Here is a 12,896-nt window from a genome sequence, read left to right as displayed (position 1 = left end):
TCATGTTCCAAACATACCAACACAGTCGTGAAGAGGACACGACAACACCTTTTCCCACTCAGGAGGCTGAAAAGAGCCCTCAGATCCTTAAGTTCTACAGCTGCACCATTGAAAGCATCTTGACTGGCTGCATCACCCCTTGGTATGGAACCTGCTTAGCAGCCGACGTAGGGGTGGGCAACTCCAGTCCTCGGCCTGATTGGTGTCCCACTTTTTCTCCATCCCTAGAAAACACAGCTGATTAATCTGATTACATTCTAAACTGAAGATCATGATTAGGTGATTATTGGAGTCAGGTGTGTTAGCTGGGGCAAAACTGTGACACCAATCAGGCCCTCGAGGACTGGAGTTGACCACCCCTGCGGCGAGAGGGTAGTGCGTGCGGACCAGTACATCCCTTGGGCCGAGCTCCCTGCCATCCAGGACATCTATACCAGGCGGTGTCTTTAGACACCCAAGTCATAAGACTGTACTCTCTGCTACCGCACGGCAAGCTGTACTGATGCACCAAGTCTGGTATCAACAGGACCCTGAACAGCTTCTACCCCAAGCCATAATACTGCTAAAGAGTTAGTCCGGGTAGCTATTTGGTTAACTATTTAGCTATCTGCATTGACCATTTTTGCACTCAATTTTAAGACTCATCAAATACGCTGCTGCAGTTTATTTTCTGTCACTTTAATCCTAGTTATATGTACATATCTACCTCCATTACCTCGTAGCCCTGCACATCAACTGGGTACTAGTACCTCTTGTATATAGTCAAGTAATCAATACTCATTGTGTATCTTATTATTATTATTATTACTACTACTACGTGTTTTACTTTTCTATTATTTCTATTTTCTTTCTCTCTGCATTGTTGGGTAAGGCCTTAGGTAAGCATTTCCCTGTTAGTCCACACCTGTAGTTTATGAAGTATAAAATTGGATTTGACCTTGTGTGTGTTAGAGATACACCCTTCTCCATCACTTTCACTCACTTCAGGGTAACTGCCTAAATGAGGGATGCAAAGTATATTGAAAGCAGGTGGTCCACACAGGTATGTTTTCTGAGATAATGAAGCGATTAACATCGCACCATGGCTATGTATAGAAATGCTGGCTGGGTAGACCATTATTTTGGCTATCATGGCTATGCCCGCCCGCCTCAGGGCATTGACTGGTTTGATGCACATGAAAACCATATGGCCGTCTTAGTCACCAGAGCTCAACCCAATTGATCACTTTCCACCACCATCAACAAAACACCACATGATGGACTTGTGGAAATATGGTGTCGCATCTCTCCAGTGGAACCTATGCCAAGGTGCATTGAAGCTGTTCTGGCTCGCGGTGGCCCAACGCCCTATAAAGACTCGGTTTGTTTTTCCTTTATTTTGGTAGTTACTTTTACCCTTCAATAAACTTGGCTTCTGTCATTAGTTGAACCTAATGGTAGCATACTCAGTGATTTGCACAGATTTACGCTGTTTCAGGTGAAAGAGTTATGCAAAACAGACAACCTAGTAACCTCCACAAGATTATGGGATGAGATGAAGAGAAAGCAGTCATTTGAGATGTTAGCATACCCAGGCTACACTGTAGCAACTTCTAATAGTCGAATGCAAGATGACACATTCATTACCACCGGGAAACATCTACGTAGAAAAACAAGGTGAGGTGCATGGACGACAGCTATATGTTTGTGGACTTGAAAGGGAAACATGGGTGAGTTAAGGTTTAGAATATATATAATTAGATAAGGTAGCCAGGCCTCCGTACAGCTACGTCTATGATATGTTAAAATCATCCTCAGCCCCTCGATGAACAAAAGGCGGTAGCCTACTACTAACTGAGAGACCCCCACACCAAAAACCCCAAAACAAAGTAGAAGACACCTTACCCGGAGAGTAGTCCACTTTATAAGATTACTAAGTGTATTTATGAAGTATGAACATACGGTCCGGTCTCTGTTAACCTTCTTGACTTCAGCACTATCCTATGTGCTCCGTCGCGTGCTTCTCTCTCTCTCCTATTTTACCTGTGATGCAGACTACAGACGAAACACACCCCTGAATCCCTCTCCCACTCGCTCTCTCTGGCCGTTTCCCTTCCTTCCCCACTCGCTCTCTCTGGCCGTTTCCCTTCCTTCCCCACTCGCTCTCTCTGGCCGTTTCCCGTGCTTCCCCACTCGCTCTCTCTGGCCGTTTCCCGTGCTTCCCCACTCGCTCTCTCTGGCCGTTATCCGTGCTTCTCCACTCGCTCTCTCTGGCCGTTTCCCGTGCTTCCCCACTCGCTCTCTCTGGCCGTTTCCCGTGCTTCCCCACTCGCTCTCTCTGGCCGTTTCCCGTGCTTCCCCACTCGCTCTCTCTGGCCGTTATCCGTGCTTCTCCACTCGCTCTCTCTGGCCGTTTCCCGTGCTTCCCCACTCGCTCTCTCTGGCCGTTGCCCGTGCTTCCCCACTCGCTCTCTCCTTCCCTCTTTTAGTTTTGATTCTGGCCAGCCTACAGAAGAAATTACACTAAACTGACATCATCAGCATTCATGAATCTGATAGGCTGTCTCAGTCAATCCAGCTGCCATCCAGCCAGGCTATTAAAAATATCCTGCAGTCATTATACTGCATAATACTGCATTAACCATCCCACATAGCAGGGCCACCCAGTGTCCTAACTTTCCCTGCATATCTCACCTCATCTAGATTGCTGAGTTTTTGGATCCAGCAGGGGCCACTGGCCAGGATATCCTGCCAACTCTAAAGACATGCAACTCCATTGTAACTGTTGGGCAGCCAGCTGTGAGCGCTCTGTTGAATTTTCCCCTAGGTGCAGATCTAGGATCAGCTTCCCCTGCCCCAAATCCTAACCTTTAACCATTAGTTGGGGAAATACAAAACTGATCCAAGATCAGTGTCTAGGGGCAACTTCACCCTACTCCAAAAAACGGGCACCTGCATGGTAACTGTTGGGCAGGTAACTGTGAGCACTGGCTATAACCATCTGTTTATACCTTTATGAGGAGTCATTATGTTCAAGGCTAGAGGGGCCGGTCCAAACAGTTTTGATTTCTAGGCTGTTGCCAGGCAAGTTGTCTCAGATGCCAATGATGGATGGTCATTCCAGGGCCCCTTCTTTTTTCATCCTACCATCATCCTACTCCCTGACCTATATAGTACCCGTCAATCACACATGTACAGGCACGCACGACACACACATACAAACACACAAGCAAACGTACGCTCACACACACACACACACACACACACACACACACACACACACACACACACACACACACACACACACACACACACAGTATATTATTGTGTCATCGATATCTGCCTCAGAGGCTCCTCAAGTCTGAAAAGCCTTATGACCAGAATCTTATGGGTCCAGGGTCAACTAAAACAATATACTGAAGTTTATGCTTGACGTATACAAACCCCATCCGGCCTTGCAGCTTTGAATTACTCCATGACTGCATCCCAAACGGCATCGTATTCCCCACATACAGTAGTGCACTGCTTTTGACCAGAAGCCTCATGGAGGTATTCACAGCTTCAAGGCCAGATGGGGTTAGTACCTCTGAGTCTCAACAGTATATTGTTTTATTTGACCCTGGTGAACTCCATAATGATGCCTTAAATCATTCATCCAACTGCACCTTAATCTCTCACACACACACACAGTTTCACACAAACACTCTCTTATACAGTTTCTCTACTACCTCTCTCTCACACACACACACACACACACACACACACACTTCTCGCTCTCGCTCTCTCTGACAAAACAAAATGGATATCGTGAACACAGCCACAAGTCAAGTTCCACATCACATCAATGTTTCCCAATCCGTCTGATGATAGAATCCCTCGATCCTGCGTCATCACACTCCCATTCACAGCACAATGTTTCCCAATCTGTCTGATGATAGAATCCCTCGATCCTGCGTCATCACACTCCCATTCACAGCACAATGTTTCCCAATCTGTCTGATGATAGAATCCCTCGATCCTGCGTCATCACACTCCCATTCACAGCACAATGCATCCTAGAATCAATGACATGCCAATTATGATAAACCCAAAGCACAGTGACAGATGTACCATTAAATCTCCTTTTGTCTTCTTAAAGAGTTGCACTTTGCTAAACACAAAATGGCAACACACAGACGGCCTGAAATAAAACAGCCATTGATTTCTTTCTAATTAAATAAACATTAGACACGTAATCATGTTGCTTTTACTTTGTTGGTGAATTCAATTGGCATTGAATTCGTTATGTAAATAAGTTGAATTGTGCCTCCAGAACATCTGTGTGTTTGAGGAAGATCATAAAGGACTCCAGTCACTCGAGCCACGGACTTTTCACTGTGACCATCTGCCAAGAGGTATTGGAGCATCGGGTCTCGGACCAACAGGCTCCGAGACAACTTCTACCGCCAGGCCATCAGACTGCTGAACAGCTAACCCTAGCTGTCTCCCTGTGCCGACATGCACCTTAGAGCCTAGCTGCACCTCAGAGCCTAGCTGCACCTCAGAGCCTAGCTGCACCTCAGAGCCTAGCTGCACCTCAGAGCCTAGCTGCACCTCAGAGCCTAGCTGCCCCTCAGAGCCTAGCTGCCCCTCAGAGCCTAGCTGCCCCTCAGAGCCTAGCTGCCCCTCAGAGCCTAGCTGCCCCTCAGAGCCTAGCTGCCCCTCAGAGCCTAGCTGCACCTTAGAGCCTAGCTGCACCTTAGAGCCTAGCTGCACCGACTCTCCCCACATCTAACCCCTACATACAGGCACACACACAGCCATCCATAAACAAACATACTCACTCTCTCTCACACACACACACACACACACAGAGCCATTCTATTATATCCTGCACGACCAAGCCAATACCCACTTTTTATATTTGTAAATAAATAAATAGTCATACTTGACATCGCACATTCATTATCTGTTCAGTATATCCATTCACAATCTATTCTGTATATCCTATTGTTCATGATCTGTTCTGTATATCCTATTGTTCATGATCTGTTCTGTATATCCTATTCTTCATGATCTGTTCTGTATATCCTATTGTTCATGATCTGTTCTGTATATCCTATTCTTCATGATCTGTTCTGTATATCCTATTCTTCATGATCTGTTCTGTATATCCTATTGTTCATGATCTGTTCTGTATATCCTAGTGTTCATGATCTGTTCTGTATATCCCATTGTTCATGATCTGTTCTGTATATCCCATTGTTCATGATCTGTTCTGTATATCCATCCATGATCTGTTCTGTATATCCATCCATGATCTGTTCTGTATATCCATCCATGATCTATTCTGTATATCCATCCATGATCTGTTCTGTATATCCTATTGTTCATGATCTGTTCTGTATATCCATCCATGATCTGTTCTGTATATCCATCCATGATCTATTCTGTATATCCATCCATGATCTGTTCTGTATATCCTATTGTTCATGATCTGTTCTGTATATCCATCCATGATCTATTCTGTATATCCTATTGTTCATGATCTGTTCTGTATATCCATCCATGATCTGTTCTGTATATCCTATTGTGTACATATCAGGCTGTTACTAAGCATACTACCTCTTCTGTTACGTGTAATCTTTTATTTGACCTATTAATGTTGATTATTGTACTGCAATGTTGAGGGAACCTGCACACAAGCATTACACTGCTCCTTTTCTACCTGCTGTAAACTGTGTACATGACAAAAAAAAATGGATTTCATTGAAAGGTTAAGTCTATTTGTGGTGTCACATACTAAAGAAAAACAATGTTTAGGCCTATCATCTGAATTTAGGGTCAGCCTCCAATTGGTTAGTCTCCAATTAACATCCTCCCTCTGTCTGTATGTCTCCCAAGGGAGCTCTTCACAGAGATGTCTCCAGTCATTATGGCTGCTGTGTAAATCCAGGTGTCTACTAAAATGCTCCAACCATGAATACTACTTAGGGAATGGCCATGGTATACAGATACAACGATTCTGTATAGAAATCATTTTTGTGGTTGACTACAAAAAAAAGTGTCAAGTGATATAGTTAAATCAGCATATCACTCAATGTGTTAAATGTTGCATACAGTACAATCTCAGAAGAAACTAACATTATTAATAAGTCTAAGTATATCTGATTCAGTAATAAGGTTTCCTAAAATGGATATCTCTTTACTTACCAAGTCTCCTGTGTGACTGTGCCAGCAAACTGCACTTGTGTTCTGGCTTTCTGTCCCAAAGCTCTCTCTCTCTCTCATTGCAACCCCTTCGATGTAAAACTGCAAAGATGTTGGACTCAAAAGATGGCCATTGAAATATTGACATATTAAAAAGAAAACAGGAAATATTTTATTTCAATAGTGTTTTAATTGTTAGAAAACAGACTATGTATAGGTTTATTATGTCAGGAGTTGAAATACAGATCTCTGGCGCCCTCTTGTGTTTTGAAAGTGATGTTACGAGTTGATGCCTATAGTACATGTGCAACACAAAGTAATGAACGATAGCTCATAAAACAATGATTATATTCATGAGATAAGATCATGTAGCAATGTTCAATATGTTTTTCTTTGGTGGGTGCTTATATTTGTCCTATTACACACGCACAAGTGTATCAGTGATTTGGAAACTTGTATTTTAGTTGTTGCATATGGCCACTCTCCCTGAAACACCTTTCAATAGACCCTTCAGTGAAAATAAGACATTGATTGTAAGTAGGCCTACTGCATACTTAGCTATAGCAACATGCAATCACGAAGTATAAAGTAGTCTGGTTACATTTGGTCACTAATTGCAATACATCATTCTATAATGTACTATAGGTTCTCGGGCTTTACCAGTACAGAATGTAAAAAGTGACTTTTATAAGTTATATAAAAACGTTTTTTGAGTAAGTAAAAAATAGATATTTAACAGGCACTTGTCAATGAGTTTGTTGGTGAATAGAAACATGGGCACTTCATTTGAACACAAACAGATCTGGTCTAAAAAACGTAAAATATATAGTGTTTACATTCCATGTGTGAAATCAACATTCCTTTACAAATGTAGACAATGATTCACAAACCCTTATGTTAGCTTCTGTCCTCAGTGAAGACAACCAGCTTATGGCATAACAATGATGTTTTCATAATTAATATGAACTGTGTGTTTAATCATAGACACATCAGAAACCTTAGTGGAGGGAATGAATCATGTCTACCTTCATTTCTTAAATGGCCTTTGGTATTGGTGGAAACATTTGCAGAAGGGCCTAAAATAAAAAGTGTTTTTTGTTGTCTTGGAGCAACATGTTTAAAACGACAAACTACAGAAACCTTGACCTGGTTATGTAGTCATACCCAAAGTGATCATATGAAATAGATACAAACAAAAAAGGTACACACGTAATCAACTGCAAGAATGAGTAGATGATTTGAAATGCTTACGCTTAAAATAAAGATATTTTCACAAACAGAATACTCCTTAAATGAAGTAGAAACAGACGGTGTAGTGTGGTGATTACGACAAATCATTCAATAGTATCCCTCATAACTCATGTACAAGGTATTACGATCCTTAAACTAGCCTCTGGCGCTATAGATATGAATGTAGAGAGGTGGGCCTTGTCCTGAAACAACCACTCTAGCCCTAAACACTTGTGTAGATGTTAAAAGAACACTTCCCCTTGATGATATTTCACCATATGCTTAACACCTATCCAGTCTTCTCACTGAGGGGCGGGGGGGGGGGTTGCCTGGACAGGACACTGGTTTTCAATGACTCTCCCTCAGCATAGGGGACAGAAAAGGCATAAAAGGTTGAAGGGAATAATGGAGCGAATACTATAAACACAAAAAAAAGAAAACTGATCAGGTGTCAGTGAAAGAAAAAAAAAAGGACAGACATCGTAGTGTCATTGTCCATTAACATCCCAGACACACTGTTCAGTGCCACCCTCTCCTCACTAACCAATCCCTTGAACATAGGACATTAAATAGGACATTAAATAGTCAGCATCAGCTTCTTAAAACGTCAGTTAGTAGCGACGTTAGGCCGTAGTAGCTTTTTGGTTTATCATATCTGTCGTCCACCACTGTAACCTTGCTGTTAACAGGAATGACTGACTCACTCTGTCTCCCAATCGATCCCTAGACCCTACACCCTATGCACTTTTAGAGATCAGAGTAGATTTGATTGGTTTAAACAATATGGTGAAACTTCCACCTAGTCTATCAGAGGGCAAGGTGAAGCTACTACCATATTGTTTGCACCTGTCAAATCTCAGATCTCCACAAGTCCATAGGGCGTAGGGTCTAGGGGTCCATTTGGGATTGTGCCAGAGATCCACAGACGGTCTACCACTGCTCCCAGCTGAAGTCGTCTCCCCCGCCGAACACCAGGAAGAAGCCCAGGATGGTCAGGAAGATGACAGCGTTGCCGGCCATCACCAGGCCACACGCCCCCCCACTGGATCTGTAAGAGGACAGGGCCATGTTCATTAGGCACCAGACGGAATAAAACAGGAAGGGACTACATGGACTTGTCCAATGACAAAATTGTCTCCCCCCCCCCCCCCCCCACTGCAACATTTTTTTAAACGTTTCTGTTGTGTGACGTTATGAACAAAACCTAGATGAGATACATTCATTGGTTGTGCCCTATCAATTTGATTTATTAGATGTTAACTACAGCTCTGCTAACAAGTAATATAGGTGTAGTACTTTATTTATTTTACATTTATTAAGAACAAATTCTTATTTACAATGACGGCCTACACCGGCCAAACCCGGACGACGCTGGGCCAATTGTGCACGGCCCTATGGGACTCCCAATCACAGCCAATTGTGATACATCCTGGAATTACATTTTACATTTTAGTCATTTAGCAGACGCTCTTATCCAGAGCGACTTACAGTAGTGAATGCATACATTTCATTTCATGCATTATTTTTATTTTTATTTTTTTGTACTGGCCCCCCGTGGGAATCGAACCCACAACCCTGGTGTTGCACACACCATGCTCTACCAACTGAGCCACAGGGAAGGCCAGGGTCTGTAGTGACGCCTCTAGCAGTGCCTTAGACCGCTGCGCCACTCGGGAGCCACCTTCAGTTACCTTAGCTATTATTGGGTATCATCAGGACTCGTACCAGCATCTACCATTCACAACTACATTCATTCTAGGATCAGCTTTACCTACCTAAGTCATTATGACCATTACGAGCATCAACACTTCAACTGACCCTAAATCAGCTTACAATGGCATAAAGCAACTAAAATGACACATGACAGTCATTGGCCATTGACAATATCAGGCAGGACTCACTAATGCAACCCGGGCCAGTATGATAGGAAGCCCGAATGCAGACACCACAATGCCCGTAGTGAAGAAGCATGCCAGCTCTCTGCATGCGTTGCTGGCGGCGTCACTGTCATCACTGAGCCTTCTGGATATGAAGGTGGGGATAGGAGACATTATGTAGAAGATGAGGACGAAGAGAGGCCAGTACACCCTGAGAAAACAATGAAAACAAAACCGGTTCAAATCAGTTGTGTTCATATTCATTTAATTATCAGAGATGCAGAACATAACACCCCTTGCCGGTTTTGAACCTGGGTCACCCAGCCCATATGGAGAAACACTAACCACTGCTCCAATAGGGTTAACCACCTTGGAGAAAATCGTGACACATTGCATCAGAGTTAGCTACACCACTAACTTCCATATGTGGTCCCATTTAACAAGTGTCTTCACAGATTTCAGAGGTAAGGGGCAAATACATACCCATACTGCTCCAGTGCACAGCCCAACAGCAGGAAAGTCAAGCCAATAGCTCCACTGAAGGACAAGCCAACCAGCGCTATAGGACGACAGAAACAGAGATGGTGAGGCAGTTGTCACTTTTACAGACAGGGTTCTTACTGGCTATCCAGCAAAGATGGATCCTACTCAGTAGTCTACTCACTCTAAGCAGCCAAATGTCCCATCCAAATAAATACTCAAATTCAAAAAAAGGTAGCATGCAACTTATAACAGTGTATTATGCAACTAATAATAAGGTTCTGCCATCGTGAACATAAATAAAAGGATAAATGGAATTTACACAATTAAGTTACATTTTCTTTTCTCTCTCTCAAGAGAGAGCTGGTTGACCGTTTGCAGTGTGGATTGCCTTCACTGCCCGTGATACACACTACCGTTCAAAAGTTTGGGGTCACTTAGAAATGTCCTTGTTTTTGAAAGAAAAGCTAATTTTGTCCATTAAAATAACATCAAATTGATTAGAAATAAAGTGTTGACATTGTTAACGTTGTAAATGACCATTGTAGCTGGAAACGGCTGATTTTTAATGGAATATCTACATAGACGTACAGAGGCCCATTATCAGCAACCATCACTCCTGTGTTCCAATGGCACGTTGTGTTAGCTAATCCAAGTTTATCATTTTAAAAGGCTAATTGATCATTAGAAAACCCTTTTGCAATTATGTTAGCACAGCTGAAAACTGTTGTGCTGATTAAAGAAGCAATAAAACTGGCCTTCTTTAGACTAGTTGAGTGTCTGGAGCATCAGCATTTGTGGGTTTGATTACAGGCTCAAAATGTCCAGAAACGAAGAACTTTCTTCTGAAACTCATCAGTCTATTCTTGTTCTGAGAAATGAAGGCTAGCTATTCCATGTGAGAAATTGCCAAGAAACTGAAGATCTGGTACAACGCTGTGTACTACTCCCTTCACAGAACAGCGCAAACTGGCTCTAACCAGAATAGAAAGAGGAGTGGGAGGCCCCGGTGCACAACTGAGCAAGTGGACAAGTACATTAGTGTCTAGTTTGAGAAACAGACACCTCACAAGTCCTCAATCTTCTGTTTCCAGCTACAATGGTAATTTACAACATTAACAATGTCTACCCTGTATTTGATCAATTTGATGTTATTTTAAATGGACAAAAAAAGTGCTTTTCTTTCAAAAACAAGGACATTTCTAAGTGACTCAACTTTTGAACGGTAGTGTATGATATACTTTATTGTCCACATGAATAGACAAATACATAGAATCAATTGAGAATAACCCCATCATACACCCCTTCCCACCCACACAAAAAGTGAATATGTTCACGCCAGGCAAGGATGTGACTAGGTGGCCACGTGAAGAAGCCATACAGGCCAGGCTCCAGTCTGCCACTGCCGTCTCCCCTGCTCTTACGCCTCCAACACACCGACAGCGTCATTGTATTTTGGTAAACCGGAACTACATTCATTTTCAATAGAACAGTGTTTGTCTTGCAGCGTAGCGTTGCAGAGGCAGTGCGTTCTGTGTGGTGCATACTGTACGGTGGATGTATTGAACGTATGCATCAAACTGTATGTGCAGACGGTTTGACAGAAATGGTAGCAGAAGGTGAATGTTGAACTGTTGTTGCACATATATCCAGATGATGCGGCCTACTATTTCCCCGAGTGGCACGGCGGTCTAAGGCACTGCATCTCAGTGCTGGAGGCGTCACTACAGACCCTGGTTCGATTCCAGGCTGTATCACAACCGGCCGTGATTGGGAGTACCATAGGGCAGCGCACAATTGGCCCAATGTTGTCCGGGTTAGGCCGTCAATGTAAATAAGAATGTTCTTAACTGCCTTGCCTAGTTAAATAAAATCAAACTATGCGTAGATGACTTGAAAGAAACGGTAGGAGAAGGTGAATGTTGAACTTTTGCTGGATACATATCCTGATGATGCTGCTTGCTACTTTGCGTAAAACACTGTAGGTCTATTCGAAGCATGACGTATAAATCCAACATATGCAAAACACAGAACGCACTGCTACAAGGCAAACGCAACGTTCCATTGGAAATTAAATGTACTTCTGATGTACCAAAATGTAAACACTGTCGGTGTGATCGAGGCATTTTTCGAACACACCGATAGCGTCGTTGCGCAAAATAGCACACATCATCTTGATATATATATATGCAATAAAAGTTCAACATTCACCTTCTGCTACCATTTCTGTCAAGCCATATACACATACAGTTCGACGCATACATTCGATAAAACAACGTATGCAGCACAACTGCATTTGAAAGCAATGCTGAATGTAAAACGCAGCGTTTCATTGGAAATGTATGTAATTATGGTGTCGGTGTGTTTGAAGCGAACTCTCTCAAGTAGACAAATAAAACGTACTTGAGTCTTAACTGTAGGGAAATACACAAGCACATTGTATAATTATTTTATATTTTAATACTGGATAACAAACTAACATGTCAATGTGACAGTATACGCCACCGCAACGCTTCACAACAAAGTAAAAGTTATACGTGACACCATAACAAGTATCATGGCTAGGACGGTTACATGTTTTTTTTAATTAACGTCAGATTTTACTTTTTGTAGCAGGTTAGGATCATTTACGCAGCAGGTTAGGGAAATAGGGCTACGGTTAGGAAAAGGATAAAGGTTCGCTAAAATAAAATCTACTTTTGACGTTATTTGACAAAAGCTCGATCCCTTCTAGCCAAGACCCATAATAAGTGTTCGTAGCATACGTGGAACCGATACAATGTTGCACTTGGCTTGCCAGTGGCGGGGAGAAAACGTTTATGGAAACAAGAGAGTTGTGTAGAGCAAGTATCAATCAATTTACCTTTAATACCTGCCATTGTCTTATGTCTTAAATTGTCAATTTCTCTTCTTTGTGCTTGGTTTGTTCGTAAACGACTTCCTATTTCCTCCTTCGAACTTTTTATTTGCGTCAGCTGACTTTCTTAAAGGAGCCATTTGTTCTCGCTACGTTTAGTCTACGTTTCTATTTCCACTGTATTTATATTTCACAATTTTATTATTGAGCTCAGCTACGGAATGTTTTTGACACCTACTGTGCAAAATATTCCTTGCTGTAAAATTGCTCTTGAATTGAAGTAT

At 42.5% G+C, this 12,896-nt stretch overlaps 2 protein-coding genes across 2 annotated transcripts in view; both read right to left on the bottom strand.

The window, feature by feature from the left end:
- The window catches only part of LOC106598452 (cAMP-specific 3',5'-cyclic phosphodiesterase 4B), a 95,631-nt gene extending 93,153 nt beyond the window's left edge, over positions 1-2,478 (bottom strand). The window contains exon 1 of the mRNA XM_014189494.2: positions 1,885-2,478. The gene's annotated coding sequence lies outside the window, so the exon portion shown is untranslated. The remainder of the gene's footprint in view (positions 1-1,884) is intronic.
- A 3,860-nt stretch (positions 2,479-6,338) lies between these two features.
- LOC106598444 (leptin receptor gene-related protein) lies at positions 6,339-12,851 on the bottom strand. Its single transcript, XM_014189486.2, is given in 5 exon segments — positions 6,339-8,436; positions 8,438-8,446; positions 9,300-9,486; positions 9,759-9,834; positions 12,619-12,851. Coding segments are annotated over 5 exon segments (396 nt in total). The 5' UTR covers positions 12,635-12,851; the 3' UTR covers positions 6,339-8,328.
- Between the last annotated feature and the right edge of the window lie 45 nt (positions 12,852-12,896).

This window comes from Salmo salar, chromosome ssa03 (genome assembly GCF_905237065.1).
Source record: "Salmo salar chromosome ssa03, Ssal_v3.1, whole genome shotgun sequence".
In the NCBI taxonomy this organism is placed as follows: Eukaryota; Metazoa; Chordata; class Actinopteri; order Salmoniformes; family Salmonidae; genus Salmo; species Salmo salar.
Note: the sequence above shows the minus strand (reverse complement) of the source record. Positions and strands in the feature narration are given on the sequence as shown.